At 40.4% G+C, this 20,066-nt stretch overlaps 1 protein-coding gene across 1 annotated transcript; it reads left to right on the top strand.

Annotated features, from left to right (window-relative positions):
* Positions 1 to 10,137: 10,137 nt before the first annotated feature.
* Positions 10,138 to 13,728, top strand: LOC129247261 (basic proline-rich protein-like). The gene is made up of 2 exons (XM_054886313.1): positions 10,138 to 10,386; positions 11,460 to 13,728. The coding sequence occupies exons 1-2, from the start codon at positions 10,378 to 10,380 to the stop codon at positions 13,473 to 13,475; spliced, it is 2,025 nt and encodes a 674-aa protein (XP_054742288.1). The 5' UTR covers positions 10,138 to 10,377; the 3' UTR covers positions 13,476 to 13,728.
* Positions 13,729 to 20,066: the final 6,338 nt, after the last annotated feature.

The following is a 20,066-nucleotide window of genomic DNA, read 5'->3' as shown; positions in this document are numbered from 1 at the left end:
AAAAACAAAAAATTTATTTTTGCCATATGTTATCCGCGGACCGTTTTACTGATACCGTCTCGTTCATATTTGAGCAGAAGGTACATATAAAGATTAGAAAAATTCGCCATTTTCGCCATAAACAAATTTTTGATATTTACATTGTTAAATTTATAAGGAAAGACTTTATAAAAGATAAATAAGATTTTTCAGTAACTTTGACCAGGCACTTTACTTAATTATTTTATAATTTAATTTTGTATAAAATGTTTTTTATAATTTATATAGATAATTCCATAAGCTTATAAAACGGCATACCAAGAATCTTTTTTTGAAATTCGAAATAGAAACCGACAAGTTTGGCATGACAAGTTTAAGGAATTTTTCCAATTTTTGCTTTAAATTTGTTAATTCGATTAATGTGGTTTTATTTAGGCAAAAATAATGAACATTCAGAAAAAAATAGAAAAAGCATCTAAACTGTTCGCAATGTGCATGTACTAATATTTTATCGCGAGATGTATGTATGCTGTACTAGATTATGATATTATGGATTAGGCAGAACACACTCGAATTCCAGTCGACAATCATGCGTTCAACTAGTTATAATCTGTATACGAATTTGTTTATGCACTTTATCAGCCGCTCGACGTCGTATTTTATTTATTTGCTTATTTCTCAAGAAGTCAAGAAGTATTTGCATAGCTTAGCCAGTGCACCATCAGCTGCCGCAGATTTGTTATTACGAGTACTTGGCCGCGCTGAATGCAAATATTCGTGCTTCGTGATATAATAATCAGCATCTCGATTGCACCACCAACGATTCGAAGCTAAAATTTTTGCAGCTCTAAGAATTCAGTATAGTACCGAGAGTAAGTCTCTCTGAGTTAAATATGCGCTGAGTATTAGTCATTGCTTTTATATGGGTTTCATAGCGGTTTTGAAAAATTCTGCACGCCGCGGAGTTTTGTAATAGATTTTTTGTTTACTCATCCGGCATTGGCACTAATTATTTAATGTTTTGAAAAAAATTCATTTCTGAAGCGCTCACGTTGCGATGTATCGCTTTATTTAAGTTAATGACCTTGGTCCTACAGAAATCCGTCGCACCAGGAATACAGGAGAATTTGTCTAAAATTGATGAGTGGCCTCCACAGTGTAAATCGATTTACCTTAACCCTTTTGCATCACCGCTCGAAATGCGCGATGTAATCAAAATATCTTGTATCCTTATTACCTTGCGTCAGCAAGACTTTTACTGTTTGTTGTATTAAAAAAGAATGTAACAGGATTAACAAAATAATTTACTTTTCTCAAACTCTAATAAAAAATGATTTTTATTGCGAACTATTCTGCTCTTGTTGATAAAAGGAGAAAGTATTTGCCCGCAGATTATTTCGTCGAATGGTGCAAAAAGGTTAATTAATAAAATCTTTTTGAAAGGCGCTCCAACTTCAATGTTTTAGTGTATCTAAATATTTTTTTGACAAACTGTACTTATCTAAGCATTCGAAACTAATCAGGGAATGCCTGGTTTCACATTCGATCGCATCCTAATTCTTTGACATAAGGCTCGTCTGGGTACTTAGTCATAGAGACACTGCAGGAAACTGTGAAGCGGAAGAGTGACCAGACACGGAACCTGTGAGGTAATGTCCCCGCGAAAGGAGAGGATTGGGTTTTCCCTGACCATCTACGCCCTACTCCTGGAACGATGGGCTTTACGGGAACTCAGCGAGCGTTGAGCAAGTACACAAATTTGTAAGGCCGCGCAATTCTTCTGGCCACGGGTGTATCGGAGACGTTCAAGGGATCTTCTGAAGATGACAAAATCTCAACTCACAAATTTCGTGGGTATCCTCACAGGTCACTAACCGCGAGGTATGCATGCCCTGAGACTGAGGATTTTTGGTGTTGTTGTTGGTTGGTTGGTTAGAGTGGTGATTCATCCAGAATCCAACTAGCGCTTCCGCACCATTTTGTTGCCACATCCTCGTAACCAATTTTTTTTACAGTTATTTACAGCAGGACTATATCCAGTCTGTGCGGTTTAGGAACCTTATTAGGTTGTTGACGAGAGACTCTCGAACAGCGGTTTGCCCAGGGTTAACATTCTGTCCTTCCATAGGGCAGGGCATTCACAGAGAAAATGGAAGATTGTTTCTTTTTTCTCCGGTCCAGATCCCCCTCTTGCCAGTTCATCAGCTTTTTCGTTACCTTCTATGTTCCGGTGTCCCGGGACCCAAATTAAGGTTACTCTATGGTTTTCACTCAAGTTGGTGAGGCTATTCCTACTTTGTTCCACCACTTTAGAGGTTGTTATAGTCGCGTCCAGCGGCTGGATTGCAGCTTGGCTATCCGAAAGAATAGCGATATTGCCCTTAAAAGAGAAATCTGCGATTAGTAACCTACAGGCTTCCCCAATTGCTAGTACTTCCGCTTGGAAGACGCTACTGGTATTAGGTAGACGCACAGATTTTTCAATTCCAAATCTCTGAGAATATATACCAGCTCCGACACCACAATCCATTTTACTGCCATCTGTATAGACTGTGGTATCGAAGTTGTTTAGAGAGAATCCCTTATTCCATTCTTTTTTAAATGGAAAGAGTGTGGCAAAGTTCCTATTGAACGTTACCATCGGGACGATGTAGTCAGTCCTCACCGAGGTTAACTGAGTTTGTCGCAATAATAGACTAGCGAGACCATAAGTTTTTTCTTTCCAGCGACCCGCTTCATTTAACCTAAAACCATGGTTGCCGTCTTCTTTATATGTAGGTCTATTGGAATAACGTGTGTCAGTGCATTGAGAGCCTCTCTAGGACATGATCTGATTGCACCGACCGTTATTGCACAGGCTGATCTTTGTATTCTGCCGAGTAATTTGGAATTGTACTCTCTCTCTAGAGCTTTCCACCAAACTACCGAGCCATACGTTTAAATTGGTCGTATAACCGCCTTATACAGCCATAATGTATGCTTAGGTTGAAGACCCCATCTTCTTCCAAGCATACGTTTGCAGGCATATAAAGCAATTTCTGCTTTCCTTACCCGTTCTTCGACGTTTAATTTCCAGCTAAGTTTGGAGTCCAGAATTACTCCTAAGTACTTGTTGTTGTTGTAGTGGTTGAATATTTCCACTGAAATAATCCTAATTAGTGACCAGCACCGTTTTAGTACCACTGTCTCGTGTGATGATGTCTTTTTTTTTGTGTTTTCACGTCAGATCCATTTCGTGAGGTCCAAATATAACAGCAAATCCTTTATCTGAGATTTCCTTAATTTGCTGTAAGAACGGCTTACCGAAGGAGCGGAGTCCTAGCTAGCCCTGGACATTCATATGAGTAGTGGAAAAGATTTTCCTTCACCTCTTCCGCTTGACAGCTTCTGCAGATGGGATTGAAGGGGCGGTTGAGTCTGACTGCATGCGCCCCTACTTTCCAATGACCTGTAAGAGTTGCAGTGATGCGTGAGAGGTTTCGTCGAGAACATCCTAACAGGTGATTCGTCCTTTGGATTTTGTATGACGACCATGTGTTTTTTGTTGTAATACACTATGTCTGTGCCTCACAAACATATTAAGGGCCTCAATTATGGATCTTGTGCTAACATTGTTAAACGCCCCCTCTATGTCGAGGAAAGCGACTAGTGAGTATTGTTTGTATTCTATGCTCCTCTCAATCGTACTTGCAACCTCATGAAGAGCTGTCTCTGTTGATTTTCCTTTGAAGTAGGCATACTGGGATGATGAAATCGTTGTGCTTGTAATCTTCTCTCTGAGATATACATCCAACAATCGCTCGAGAGTTTTGAGAATAAAGGAGGATAAACTGATGGGTCTGAAGTCTTTCGCTGTATCATGACCGCGTCTACCAGCTTTGGGGATGAAAATCACTTTAACCCTCCTCCAGCTTTTTGGAATATGCCATAGCTGAAAAAGACCTCCAGCCAGGGAATCGTTGTTTCTCGAGTGTTCCACAGCATGGCAGGGAATATTCCATCTGGGCCGGCTGCTTTGTATGGCTCAAAGTTTTTCAGCGCTCATATAATTCTATCTTGGGATATGATGTGGTTGATTGTATTGGATGACAGGTTGGTCGTTTGAACACTGTTACTATTATTCTTGGGATTACTTGGAGTACTTTTTGCAGCAACTTTTGGAGGATGAGATGGAATCATCTCAGCAGCTTCTCCTTAGCTGTCCTGCTCTGCGAGGTTAAGATCAAGGCATTTTGGTTCTCACTTCTTTCCTATGTAATATAGCAGGCTTTGACATTAAAAAGCTGATGAACTTCATCAACAGAATATAAAGCGGTTAAGGCAACCGCAAATCAGTTATCGTTCGTAATCGACGAATACACAACAGTTTTTCGGTTAAACCTGGATTTTAAAAAACTTCGCCTAATCGACCACCCTAATGTATAAATAAGTGTGTAGGTAAAACCCACTAAAAATAATTTCAAATTCAGCTGAGGTTTCATCATTCTAAATCAGTAGTCGTAAAAATATTTTATTATGTAATGAAAAGAATTTTTGATGTATGTATGCATGTGACACTTTTGCAGAATAACTGATTGTCATAGTGAAACTAATATTGATGGATTATTAATTTAATTTCGAATGCATCGGAAAGTATAGAGGAGCGCAGTGGAACAATGCAAATCAAATATTATAAGCACACCTCGATTGAAATACGATTATTAGTGGCGACACAATGACACTAACGACAAATAATAAAAAAAAAACTAAAAAAAAAATCTAAAAAAAAAACAATCAAAAAATCAAAAAATCCGCATTCCCTTGACTATTGTAAAATTAGTGCTTGCGCTTTGTGTTATACATTGGCATAAAATTCTTTATGGTCAAAAAGTATTAAATGTCATTTAGAATTGCAATGTTTTTTGGGTCAATGGGTCGATCGCTTGAATAGTAAGCTAAGCGTTTACACGTTTTAGAAAAGTAAAAAACGATAAAAAGTTGAGCACTACACACTTTAATGCATGTAAGAATGTACTTTGTAATTAAGAAGCTATTAAATCAATAAAGGGTGGAAGATGTAGTATTTTGAATTGAAGTACGAAAATTGCAAGTGTTGACAATTTTATATTTTTTGTTTGTTTTACAATCAGTAGACATTTCCATGACAAAGATGGCAAACTATTACGGGCATATATCCACCAAGCGAGCGTTTGAAGTGAACGTCAGCATGGGACAATAATTTTGTACTAATTAAGTACCTACTTGCATGAAGTCGTATTTCACGAATTGGCGGCCGTTCTTGACTACAGCTGAGACTGTAATAAATATTGGCTTGTTTGAGTGGACCAATAGCTTTTAATAGAAGCACTAAAGATATTCTTTACACTCTTAGTTTTTCTGTTGTTAAATGACGCTTTAAATAGATGCAGTAAAGATATTCTGTGGAACAACATCAAGACACACACCACAAATAGGAGGAGGAGCTCGGCCAAACACCCAAAAAGGGTGTACGCGCCAATTATATATAAATGGTGGTTACATTTCAAGGGCCGATGTTGAATGTGAACCACACCTAAACGCCAATGACACCGTTGGACTTCTTTCTTTGGGGTTATTTGAAAGAAAAGGTGTACGTCGATAAGCCAGCAACAATTCAAGAGCTTAAGGATGAGATAATTCGGCACATTAACGGCATAGAACCTCAATTATGCCTCAGCGTTATAGAAAATTTGGACCATTTGGCCGATATTTTGTTCCATACGTAATTGAGCCATACCAATATTATCATAATAAAGAGAAATGATAATAATTTCCTGTTGGTGATCCATAATTTCTGTTGGTGAACGAGGACTAAACGTCATCAAGCAAACATTCGGCACACTCGCGTATCGCCACCTACGTCACTGTTGACAGTTATGATTTCGAGGTTCTAAGAAACTTCGTTTATCTAGGAATCAGCATTAACACCTATAGCAACATCTGGCCAACAAGTGCTACTTTGGACTAAGTAAGCAATTAACCCTTCATGGGGCACCCGCGACTTTGGACGCGAATTTAACATATTTCTATTATAGCTAACGAGTTGAGGTTCCTAAAATTTAATTGTCTATCGATTTATGGATGCAAGATTAAGGATCCTCCAACAGGACAAGAAAAAGCCAGACCTGGATGCTCAACCGAAGATTTTAAAAAAGGTGTCCAACGGTGGGCTAAGTAGTAAAGACCTCTCTCAACGATCAAAACTAATACTTTCTAAGTTTTTAATCCTGCCCGCCCTTTCGTATGGCGCAGAAGCTTCGAAGATGACAACATCCGATGAGGCGTCCCTTGGAGGAATACTCCAGAGAAAATTCTGCGGAAGATTTCTGAACCCTTGCAAGTTGGTGATGGCGAGTATCGCAGACGATGGAACGATAAAGATGGATGGGCTACGTTGGCTGGGTCATGTAGTCCGAATGGATACAAGCGCTCCGGGTCTAAAAGTATTGGATGCGGTGCCAACTGGTAGTAGTAGAGAATGCAAAAAACCTCCTTTGCGTTGAAAGGAGGAAAGGTGGAGAAGGACTTGGCCTCACTTGGTCTGTCCAATTGGCGCCGGTTAGCACGAGAAAAAAAGAATAGCTTTCTCAAGAGGAAAAAGATTTATTTGTAAATAAAAAAATTAAAAAAATGAGGCGAGCGATTCTATGTCGAATGATCCAAGTATTTTGGACATTGACGTACATTTTTCTGATCTTTTTGTTTATTTGTAGGTTTGTATATAATAAGAAGTAATCTTGTTAAACTCGGCCAAAATCACGTAAGGGGTTATCGCGTTAACCAAGAAGAAGAAGAAGAATTAGGTGGGCCTCGGAAATTGTTATACGAGGAAGGAAGATTCCACAGAAGGGGAGAAGGGATTGTTTTAGTGGCTACACCATTTGACATAGTTGACGACGTTTGTTGTAAGTGCGAAGGCATTTTAAGCCCTACCGCATCCAACAAAAAAACGAGGGTTGCTATATATAATTCTGGTTTTTGGTAGCTTTAGTGTTACCAGGCAGCATCTGATCTGTCCATTGGAAAGTTTGACATATTTTACAATGAAGGGACGCAGAACATTTTGATGTGTGATCCGCCATGTTAGTTTGAGCTTTGAAAATCACCTCGGCAAAAAAATTGAATTATATAAACCGTGAATATTTTCGTCCGTACTTTTCATAATTTTTGGCATGGATTAACAAGACAAGATTGCGATGACGAACTAAAATCTTTGCACGATAAACCAGCACCATCCTTTAAAGAAATAATAATAAGTAATTGGCGCGTACTCTTCTGTTAGGTGTTTGACTGAACTCCTCCTCCTATTTGTGGTGTGCGTCTTGATGTTGTTCCACAAATGGAGGCACTTACAGTTTTAAGCCGACCCCGAATGGCAAATGTTTTGTATGAGGATCTTTTTCATGGAAGAAATGCCATTGCCATTGCCTGTAGAGTTTTGACCGCTTTTAGAAAAAATATTATCTATTATTTGTTGTTCATGGAGATTCGAACCTATGCACTCCCGAATGGTAGCCACGCATCACCATTCGGCTACGGCGGCCACCAGCACCATCCTTTAGTACCGCAAAAAAACTGGTACAAAAAAATTTCTTGTGCTCACTGTCCGCTCACCGGCGATTTCCATGAAGGTCATACTCGTACAATATCAGTTATTGTGCCAGTTAATATCGATGCTACGCGGGTAATGATTGAGCAAAGTTTTCGTGCCACAAACATGAAGTAAGAGAGACATTCTTGGGTATTAATTAACATCACAAATGTTTTCCTTCTTATGGTAAAAAAGTTGTGTCCGCCTTGAATCCCACACAATTTAAAAAACGCTCCGGAAACGCAATTGGATAAAATACTCCGAAAATTAGTTCAAACGAATGCAGAAGTGATTGATCACCATGAAGAATATTTTGAAAAACAATAAAAGTAGTTTCAACCACCAATGTTCGCTTTCCTACTGTTAGGCTAGAAATGTAAAAAGCAGCCCTATTATGTAAGTACACATCTTCAAGACCTTAACTCTCCGCACGAATACTCAGCCTTCGTAGAGCTCTTCTAGCTTCGACAGAATGAGTTCGAATTTGCCGTATGGTAATAGTATCATACAAGGTGGCACAAAATCAGTCATCAAATTGTGTTTTTGAATAACTTTTTTACTAAATAAAAAAAATTGGTTTTGAATGATAGAAATCTTTCACAAGTAACAAATATGATTCATGTGCGACACAAACTGCAAAAATTATAAATCTTCTGAAAAAAATATAAATCTTTAGAAAAAATGTATGATATAAATAAAAAAATGCTCCAATAAATTTAAGAGTTATTCGCATGAGAATACAAAAATACACATTTTCGGTGACCCCAAAAAGATTCTCCTGTCTATTTGGTGGGATATGGCCGGTATTGTTTATTATGAACTTCTGGAACCAAATCAGACGATAACTGCTGGTTATTATTCCCATCAGCTATCAAACCTGAATGAGGCACTTAAAAAAAACGACCGTCTTTAGTGAATAGACGCAAAGTTTTGTTTCACCACGACAACGCAAGACCTCATACCGCAAGGCAGACATTAGGCAAGCTGAAAGAGCTCGGATGGGAGCTAATGCCGCATCCACCATACTCTCCGGATATCGCACCTTGTGATTATCACCTTTTCCGTGGACTTCAATCCCATATGAGTAACAAGAACTACTCCTCAAAAGAAGCTATAAAAAGGGATATCGCAGTGTATTTTGGCTCCAAGAACAAAAAAATTTTTGAGCAGGGAATAAAAATTTGCCTAAACGTACATTGTACAGCACTCGGGTTCCTTTTTTAATTTTCATTAACCAGACCTCCGAAAAAATCTGAATAGTTCTTGTGGTGCCAAGGAGCCAAGGATGGTTAATTGCTATGACACTCAGACATCAGCCCCACCAACACCACCACGCACATCCGCTGTTAGATGGGAATTCATGCTAATAAATTGAATGCTAAATTTTTCAGTAGCACTGCAAATAGTCGCCTCAGTAGGCTAGAATTTTTTTTTTATTGAAAACGGATTTTGAAAGTAAAAGAATTCCACAATTCGCAAACGCTGCTCGCTTCTCGCTATTACATTAGGTTTTCACGTTATAAAATGTCAAGCAATATTTAATAAAATGACGGCACGACTTCTTCAATTCATTGTCATGATGTCAGAGTTTCTCGTTACTGAAAAAAAAAAACGTTTCAGAAAAACACATCATATTTCGTGTACCGGAATGCCAAATCAATGCATGATTTTTCCTTTAAAAACTGAGAAACCTAAACTTTATAATTAACGAATATTAGTAGTATTCTAAAAAATAAGAATTATTACTAAAAATTAAACTTAGAAGTTGTTTTGTTTTTAATTCCGAAATCACGGCACGAAGCCAAAAAAGTTTTACTAATTTTTGAGTAATGAATTTATTAACGAATTTTCAATAATAATTAAAGCAAAACATTGAGATTCTGTCGTTGTCGTTGCCGCCGTCGTCGCCGTCTTCGTCGCCGTCTTCGTCGTCGTCATCGTCGTTGATGTCGACGAACGCGATTATGATGCTCTCAGTGGTGTTTGTAATGATGATTGGGCGTGGAAAAACCTTTATGCAGTCGTTCGTCTACTGAGCGTGCGCCGCCGACGTCACCTTTTAGTTTGTTTACTTTATGTGGGTATCTTCTCGTGCGCTTGCTTTAGTTGATTATTGAGAAGCTGCTGCTGCTGCTGCTGTAGCTGTTGGTGTCGCTGTTACTGTTGGTGTTGCTGTTGTATAGCTGTTGATGTGACTGTTGGTGTTGCTGTTGGTGTTGCTTTGGCTGTTTATGTTGCTATTGCTTTGCTTTTGTTGCTGGTGAGACTCAAATCGCGCTTGTTGCTTTGACTGGTATGAACACGAAACGATTGAGGTTACCGGCGGCTTAGCTGATTGCTAGTTTAGCCAGTCACCATAGCGAATAGTAAATATGTAGTGAAAGAGCCATAGATAGGCGAGTGCGGTGCGATGCGATGCGATGCTACTGTGGAGAAGCGTTCAGCGTTCAGTGTCGCGACTGCGCGCGAGAGTTGGGATTCCCTAGCGGCGCTGCTTCAATGAACCATTCAATTTTCATATAAATTGAGCTGAGCGAGAACAATTGGTCAGCATTTGGATTTCGGGCGAGCAACTGTTGTGATCAAATATTAAAGATAATTGCAAATCATTTAAGTTTGGTGTTAATAACATCGTCTAATAACTAGCTATAATATACTATATATATACATACATATATATGTATATACTGTTATATGCTGAAGGATAACTATAGATTTGTATAAAAACACAATAAAAAAATAAATAAATAAAAATTAGTCTTCTTCGTACGGCAGCTTGCGAACGAAGCATGAGAATGGTGAGTTTTATATTGGCAACATTTAAAATATTGGTCACCTTCGTTGGGGCATTTCGTAACTTGCAATAAGGTAACTTGCAGCAAACTTGAATTGTGCAACATGTGCATTTATAGCGTCGACTGTGCCATTACTACGCGCAAAATGTGATTTATGACCAACTGTGTCGACGGTATGTGCAAAGCACCAAAATTTATGTCATAGGTGAAAACAAAGAACAGCAAAAAACAAGCACAAAACAAGCAAAAAAAACAGCGAAAAAAAAACAAAATAAAGAAACACAACATCACAAAACATAAAACATAAAGTGCACTAAACATTTACAAAAATAAAAACAAAAAACAAAGCAAACAAACATTTTTTGTTGGTACCAAAAATAGCAAATGAAAATTGAAGGCATATGGGAAAATCTCGGTTTCTACGTGACTACGCCAGCTACTTTATGATAATCGAAACAAAAGACGCGATGGAGAAATTCAGTTTGAGCAGCGATAAAAAAAAAAAAAATACTGTTACAGACGTACCATCTAGCCGGAATTATTGCGAAATCGTGACATGAAGTGCTGCAATGAGCTGCAGAACTGCAACGCCAACTTGATGCACAATCAAAGTTCCCAGCTTATTGAAAATACCATCACGAATTAGTGAAAAAGTATGAAACCATCATTTTTCGCTTTTAAAGGGCGGCCTATAACTTTAAGCTTTAGCTCACACACATACGAGTGTAAATGTGTGCGTTACAGACTTTTGAATAACGAATAGTTGGTTTGATTGTTCTCAGCGCATTTCAACAACTCATTTCAAGAAATTATAATGAACAATGAATAAATCAAATGCAATGTTTGGATTAATGATCGCTTTGCGGATGTAGTAGATCTCGTATTGTGAGCGACTATCGCTTGCATAAAGAGTTAAATTCATATTCGATTAGCTGTTCAACTATTTAGCTGCTTAAACATCTGTGCGCTTGCGTTAAATAAACAATAAATTTCCAGCGCATCATTCATGTTTATAGAGCCATTTAAAGGTATACAATACTAATTGTATTTTTATTATTATTTCTATGTATTTACAGAAGTTTATTGTCTTGCTGTTTGCATTGCTGGCTTCCAGTAGTGTGCATGCTGATGTTTCGCATTTGGTTAGCGACTTGCAGGAGGATGGATACCATTATAAGCAGCCTTCTGTGCCGTTCCCACCATCACCTTCGGGCAATGAAATAGATGACACAGGATACCAGCCGCAGCCGCAGCCGCAGCCGCAGCCACAGCCGCAACCACGGCCGCAGCCATCTTATCCCGCTCCCCGACCACAACCACAACCGCGGCCACAGCCACAGCCTCAACCACAACCGCAGCCACAGCCACAGCCGTCTTATCCAGCACCACGCCCACAACCCCAGCCACAGCCTCAACCGCAACCGCAGCCTCAACCACAGCCACAACCATCCTATCCAGCTCCACGCCCACAGCCACAACCTTCATATCCATCGCCTCAGCCCCAACCGCAGCCGGGACCTTCGTACCCAGCTCCCCGTCCACAACCACAACCTACACAGCGTCCACAACCCAGACCTCAACCCACCCGTCCTGTGCCAGCACCACAACCCGGTCCTGAATATCTTCCTCCAGAACAACCTCAACAACCAAGACCGGCACCGCGCCCTCAGCTACAGCCACGCCCACAGCCTCAACCGCAGCCACAGCCTTCATATCCTGCACCACGGCCTCAACCACAACCACGACCACAACCACAACCTCAACCACAGCCACAACCACAGCCACAGCCACAGCCACAGCCTTCATATCCTGCCCCACGACCTCAACCACAACCACGACCACAACCTCAGCCAACTCAACCCGGACCTGAGTATATACCACCAACAAGTGGAACAACATTCCAACCACGACCACAACAACCTACACCCGGTTCAACATACCAACCACGACCACAGCAACCTTCACCCGGTTCAACATACCAACCACGACCACAACAACCTTCACCCGGTTCAACATACCAACCACGACCACAACAACCTTCACCCGGTTCAACATACCAACCACGACCACAACAACCTACTCCCGGTCCAACAGTAGTAATCCAACCCCGACCACAACCGCAACCATCGACACCTGGTAAACCTGGTCTAGAATATTTACCGCCCTCAGGTGAAAATGAAATAGGCCCCGCGCAGCCAGTTCCCCGCCCTAAGCCACAACCACGACCACAGCCGCAACCCCGACCTCAGCCATCATATCCTGGCCAACAGCCTACTCAACCGGCTCCACGGCCTAGTTACCCAGCGCCGCAGCCGACACAACAAGTGCCTCAATCCACGTATCCAGCACAACCAACTCAGCCAGCGCCACAGCCAGAACCAACCTACCCAGGGGGTCCCGTTGATACAGAAGGTCCAGGTGGTCCGGGAGGTCCAGGAGGTCCAGGTGGTCCTGGAGGGCCCGGCGGTCCAGGTAGACCATATGGTCCAGGAGGTCCAGGCGGTCCAAGTGGTCCAGGAGGTCCTGGCGGCCCAAGTGGCCCATATGGTCCAGGCGGTCCAAGTGCTCCTGGCGGTCCTGGAGGTCCCGGCGGTCCAAGTGGTCCTGGAGGTCCTGGCGGTCCAAGTGGTCTAGGAGGTCCCAGCGGCCCAAGTGGCCCATATGGTCCAGGAGGTCCAAGTGGTCCAGGTGGCCCAAGCGGTCCAGGCGGTCCAGGCGGTCCAGGTGGTCCAAGTGGTCCAAGTGGCGCGTATAGTCCAGCAGGTCCCGGAGGCCCCGGTGGTCCAAGCAGACCATATGGTCCAGGAGGTCCAGGCGGTCCAAGTGGTCCAAGTGGTCCAAGTGGTCCAGGTGGTCCAGGTGGTCCAAGTGGTCCAGGTGGTCCAAGTGGCCCAGGAGGTCCCGGTGGTCCAGGCGGCCCATATGGCCCAGAAGGTACAGGTGGTCCCGGCGGTCCAAGTGGTCCTGGTGGCCCAGGCGGTCCAGGTGGCCCTGGTGGCCCTGGCGGCCCGGGCGGTCCTGAACAAGAAGCTGGATCTCTTGGACCTGATGGTTATAACTACAACAAACCATCTAGGCCTTTCTCCTACTAAATTATTGAACTAAGCACATGAAACTCGCCCATTAAGTATTATAAAGTTTTGCGAAAAAAGAAATTAAAAATGAAAACAATAAACGAATAACGAATAAAAAACATTAGAATATGAGCAACATGTCTTCCATATTATCTAAAAAATATACAATCCATCATTTCTCACGAAAACAAATGCCAGTTGACACTTACATAAAACTTAAATGCTATGACTATTTAAAAATAAATTTTATTATTAAAAGTAAAAATCTAAAGTAGTTGTTTTCAATGTTAAACGCAGCAGGTCAAAAAACAAAATCAAAAAACAAAAAACAGTAATAAAAATTGCAGTGTCAATTACATTTATGGGCATACATACGAGTCCATACATATGGGCATGTGTATGTATGTATTTGCAGGTACAACTACATAGTCAGGTAAGTATAACCTCTCTGGTCAAAAAGGTGGTGGCCGCCTAGTTATTTAAGGCGGAAATACATATTTTGCTTCATGAAAAATTTTGCACAAATTCATGAAAAATTGTATGACATAACTTTGTATGTATGTACAAAAACAAAACACACTTTCATAACCACATATGCACTTAGCCACACATACATAGGTACATATAGAGCTAGATATGCTTCTTGGTGATTAACATTTCACTGCCTGAATACCTTCTTTGCTGTGCCAAAGAGGCGTTCGTTTTTAACTTATTATCATTAATTTACTTGTTGTTTTTTTTTCGTTTTTTTGTTTTTTGCAAACCATGCACGTATTTTTATGAAAAGCATGCAATTACAACTATTGTTAGATTACGTAATATTTTTGTCGTATTCACATTGAGCTCAACAGTTCCGCGAGATGTCTAATTAAATAATAATAAATAAACCCAACGATTGCCCTTTTCTCACACAACCGATAAGAAGGGTGCAGTCCGCTTGTTAAGTAGTTGCTTCCAAGGATGATAAAGAACTCGTCCATTATGGTGCCACATGAAATACTGATCATTTTTTTGTTTTTTTTCGCTGCGCCAAGAAAGGCAGAAGTTTGTTAAGAGTTGAGATCTAAAAATGTTTCAAACAGCTACATAAAAAATTCAGCAGCTGAATAAAAATTTAGAGCTGCACTAACCCCGATCATTTATTGATTTTTTTAACAGTCAAAAGCGATGGTCTAAGATGCTGGATAGTGAGTCAGAATCTTGTTTAGTTAAAGTCGTAATAAATTTTACTGGCTTAAAGAAAAAAAAACCTAAGCGACTTAATATTTCGAGAGACCATAAATTCAATTCAACTTTATTCAGTCCATGATATAACAACCTCACAGATTCGAGTACAAAATTCACTTCAATTATATTCAATTCAATTCAAGTGTTTATTGATTTCTATGATAATAAAAAAATTTTACAGACTAGACTAAAGTTTAGTATTTCCAAGGAAGTTGATGGGCTTGACGATTTTATCGAACACTTTGGTCCTTGCAAACCACGAAAATTGTAGAATAATCCAGCCATTTATTTCTCAATTTCTCATTATTTCTTTACTACTCGTTTGGCTATGGAATCATTTTTCAACAAACCAAGTACTATCCCTGGAAATATTGTAGACAACCAACCAACCGGAGCCGATACACTCACAGAAAACTAAGATTGTCGCCTTTGTCTACAAGGAGCCGAAAAGCTTCGTCGCAAATCTCATTTCTATTGTTTGGTATGCAAGAATCCAGTAAGCCAACGGTCAAAAATCGCTTATAATGTTTTGCTTGCCTTCCACCGAATCCATCAAAATAAATATCATTTCATATTTTACCATAGATTTCATTGTAATTAACTTTATTTTCTTTAATCTTCTTCGAAATGAGTCAAAATAAAGAAATCCGTTTTTTTACAAACGAAAATATTTTCAGCCATAATTTTTGCTTCTTCTCAATGCATGCCAAAACCAATGAAAAAGGTAGGTTAGGTTAGGTTAAATGGCTGTCCTAGTTTAGGGCACACTTGGACAAATATTGAAAATTCGTCCGTTGTGATGCCAGGGGAGAGGAGAAAGGAGAAGGGAAAGAAGAAGGAGCCTTAGGATTGGAGACGACGACGACGGTGGCTGATTTTCGTTCGTAATTAGCCGCAACAAGCTACTGATGAGTTTCGCCAAGTTTGTGATATTTATATCCGCTATATCCGCAAGCGTAGCGATAAAATGAGACCGCAGATGTCTAAATCTTTGCCAGACGAGAGCAGGGCAACTGAGAGAAAGGAGTTGAGATGATTCCACTTCGTCCTCAAGACAGCTTCTGCAGAACGGACTTGAGGCAATCCCAAGTCTCACCGCATGAACACCTAACGGACAATGTCCGGTAAGGATACCCACCAAATTCGAGAGCTGGGGCTTTGTTAGCCGTAGGAGTTCCCTCGAGCGTCCCCGATCTATCCGTGGCCAGAAGGATCTCGCGACCTTCCACGTTTGCGCACTAGCCCAGCGCTCGCTGAGTTGACTCAAGGCCCATCTTTCCAGGAGCAGACCACTGGTTCTTAAGGGAACCCCAATCCTCTCATTTCGCGACGAAACATTCTCCAAAGTTTCCTGTCTAGCCAGCTCATCAGCCCAGCAGTTTTCCTCTATGCCGCTGTGACCGGCAACCCAAATGAACCTGATGTCGAAGTATTCGGATGCAGTCGAGAGAGAAGCCAGACATTCCCCGACCAATCTCGAATGCACAAACAACGAGCCCGAGGCCCTAATTGCCGCTTGGCTATCGGAGTAAATATTTACTTCCTTAACGGTAGTTACCGAGGTAAGCAACCAATCCACCAACCAATGGTCCGGAAGCCTGAATTTAAGTTTTATTGGTAGCTCCTTACAGAATACTTCCCCTCCACGCTCCCGTCCAACTTCGAGCCATCCGTGAACATGTTTGCCATGCCTTGCCGCCAAATGTTGCACCCCGCTCACTCATCCCTTGAGGGAATATGAGTAGAAAAAGGTCCGCTCAGACCTAGCGTGGGTGGGTAAAAGGTAAGAAATAAAAAATATATACCTGCAATACTTTTTTTGTCCTGTTCAAGGATACTTTTTAAAAGGTGATATCCATAAATCGATAGAAAATTAAATTTTAGGAAGCTACCTGGAAGCTTAAGCCGTTAGCTATAATAGAAATATATTGAATTCACGTCAACAGAGGGTAAAACAAAATCGGGTCAGGTTGCAATAGCGTACACTCAATTGCGTTTACTCTTTTCCTTTCTCCATTGACGGTGACTGCTTGATTTCCTTCGTACTTGAAAAATTATGATTTGATAACCACATCAAAGCGTACATTTTTCGGCGATGGATTATTAATCGCTTGTGAAATAGAAACGCTCCAAATAGGATACTATTTCTACGCGTTCTTATGTCGGAGCTATAATGGGGGCTGGGATAACGGCAGAGAAAGTTGTAAATGGGAGCTACATATGCTTAAGTATATATGTATGTATTTATTTTGGAGCAGAGCTGTGAGCAAAAACTAACGATCCGACCTCGATCAACGACTTTCTTCGCTCTAATCAGAAGTCTTTCTGAGTAAAATTTTCTTCAAAACTTCAGATTTTGTGCAGCACATTTACAAAATCCAGAAATTTTAAGGAACATTTTTTAATAGGAATTTAAAAAAAAAATTCGAAAATTTTTAAATTAGAATTTTAAAAAATTTTAATAAATAAATAATAAATTGCAAGTATAAAAGGCCCAAAATTGTCTGGGGTTTTTTTGTAATTTTTCGCATTAGTTATACTGTCTGTGTCAGAAGAAAAGAACCGGTTTTTTTCTTGTAACTTCAAGATATATTTCGTTCTATAGGGGTTTTCAATAGGTGCGCTTCAACTTTTTTCCGATAGGGAGGGCGAACGACGCAATATTTTTTATTTTTCGCTTGTCATTTGTAAACTTCATTAGTATACATTTCATCATGGAACGCTACACACTTGAGCAACGATTGCAAATCGTGCAAATTTTTTATGAAAATAATCGTTCTGTTGCTGCTACTTTAAGAGCATTACGGCCATTTTACGGTCCATTTAACAAGCCGTCCCGTTTTGGGGTTATGTGAAGTCATTGGTCTACAGTAACAAGCCGGCGACGATTTGTGAGCTCAGAGCCAATATTGAACGCGAAATTGCTGGAATTTCGGCCGATTTATGCAAAAGAGTGGTCGAAAATTGGGTTCAACGATTGGACTTCGTAAAACGTGCACGCGGTGGTCATGCAAAAGAAATCGAATTTCATACTTAAATGTATATGTTCAAACTCGATAATAAAAAAAAAAGAAAGTGTGTGGTAGTTCACGGAACCCGCACGATTGAAGTGAAACTTCTTTTATCAACAAATCAATAATTTAACTATTATTTCAATATAATGCATGCAGAAGTCATGGAAAGCATGGAATGGAATTTTATTAAACAGAATTATTTATTTATTTTAATATAAAAAGAAATGAATTTATTGTACTCAATTACATTTGGTTCTCGGCATTGTCATTATCATTATTGGATTCGTTTTCCAAAAATGAAACAAGGGCTTTATGGTAACTGAAATACGTAAAAAATGATCTACATTCTAATCTATCAAGGTATCGATGAAATACTGCATCAATGGTAGTTCCGCATCTTATCACTTATCGTACAACCGGAGGATTCACTGTCACGGTGTTCAACAGTAGCTCTTAATTTTTTACGCTCCAAATACTCACGTTGCCGTTCAGCACCTGTTTTCGGTTTCCGTTTTTGTTGATTTGATGCCATATTTAACAGAAATCAATCAACAAAACAAAATATGTTTGTAAGATTTGCTCAAAACTACACACACACTCTATGACGCGTCTCGCGTTACTAATAATATTGTGTTTGGGATAACTGTCAACTGTTTCCACCGAAATGCGTTCGCAAAGTGTATGGTCTTTGGTATGGTAAACAGATTTATGATACATTATTTTGCGGCGACAGCACAGCGCGATAGCCCAGCGGCTAGCAATGTGGGCTTCCGATCCGAAATCCTTGGTTCGAATCACAAGAAATTTTTTTTTTTTTTTATACATTTATTTCATTTTGTTTTATGATATGTTTATGAGCAGATTTTTTTCATGGCAGAAATACACTCGGAGGTTTGCCATTGCCTGCCGAGGGGCGACCGCTATGAGAAAAATGTTTTCATTAATTTTGCTTTCACCGAGATTCGAACCAACGACCTCTCTGTGAATTCCGAATGGTGATCACGCACCAACCCACTCGGCTACGGCGGCCATCAATCAAATGTCATATTTACAAATTACATTCGATAAGACGACACGCCACGCCAGTCTTTTAACAGATGGCGCTGGCATAGCGTGAGTTTTACGTAGTTTAGCGTAGTTTTACTCCTCACAGCGTTTCATCCACGCCACGCTTTTAACAGATGGCGCTGGCGTAGCGTCACATATCGATGAAACGCTATGGTTTTACTCCTCACAGCGTTTCATCCTTCGAGACAAAAGAAGTTTCACTTCAAAAAAATTTGTTAAAAAAGTCAAACCGTTTGTGTTTTATTCAAAAAAGTTCAAAAGTTGAAGCGCTCTTACTGAAAAACCCATTATTTTTTGCTGCGCAATAGTCCCACTCAAGGGCTACGACATCAGGGCTAACTCAGATTAGTGTCGTTCGAAGCTTTCCCGTAAACGCAACCAAACAAAAATGAGTGAGAAGTACGCGCGTTTTGAACCGGTATTTTTTTGCACGCATTCGAAAGGGCCGAAATTATCTTACGTCGCGACTGCAAAAGTGATTAAAAAATCAAAAAACTTTGTTGTGATGTGGAATCAGCGGTATAAGGCGTACAAAAATGTTGATGAGTTTTCCGAGCGCGGTTTGGAGCGAGTGACGACAAAAAAGCAGGGGCCTTCTTTGTGGCTACGCCAAGCACGACCAGTTCTTACTAAACAGGGAATAGATGTGAATATCAACACCATCGAATAAAGACTGAAAGACGCCAAGCACGACCAGTTCTTGCTAAAAAGGGAATAGATGTGAATATCGAATGAAGACTGAAGGAGGCGAACATATCCTACCGTCCCACAACATCAAAACCACTGCTCTCAAAAAAAAAAAAAAACGTTGAAAAACAACAAAACAAGGAAATGGCGTCACAGTAATGGACTGGCATTCCCAGCCCCCAGACGCCAACCCCATTGAAAATGTGGGGAGAATTATGAAAACACATCTTGTCGGAAAGTCAGTCCACGATTTAAAGCAACTCGTGCGTCAAGTTTGCAAAATCGGGTTCTCTTTGTCGACGTAGCCGAATGCGTTGATGCGTGACTACCATTTGGAATTCACAGAGAGAACGTAGGTTCGAATCTCGGTGAAACACCAAAATTAGGAAAAACATTTTTCTAATAGCGGATGCCCCTCGACAGACAATGACAAACCTCCGACTGTATTTGTGCCATGAAAAAGCTCCTCATAAAAAATATCTGCCGTTCGGAGTCGGCTTGAAACTGTAGGTCCCTCCATACGCGGAAAAACATCAAGACGTACGCCACAAATAGGAGGAGGAGCTCGGTCAACCACCCAAAAAGGGTGTACGTGCCAATTATTGAGTATTTG

Source organism: Anastrepha obliqua, chromosome 5 (assembly GCF_027943255.1).
Source record: "Anastrepha obliqua isolate idAnaObli1 chromosome 5, idAnaObli1_1.0, whole genome shotgun sequence".
In the NCBI taxonomy this organism is placed as follows: Eukaryota; Metazoa; Arthropoda; class Insecta; order Diptera; family Tephritidae; genus Anastrepha; species Anastrepha obliqua.
This window is presented reverse-complemented; position numbering and strand designations above follow the sequence as displayed.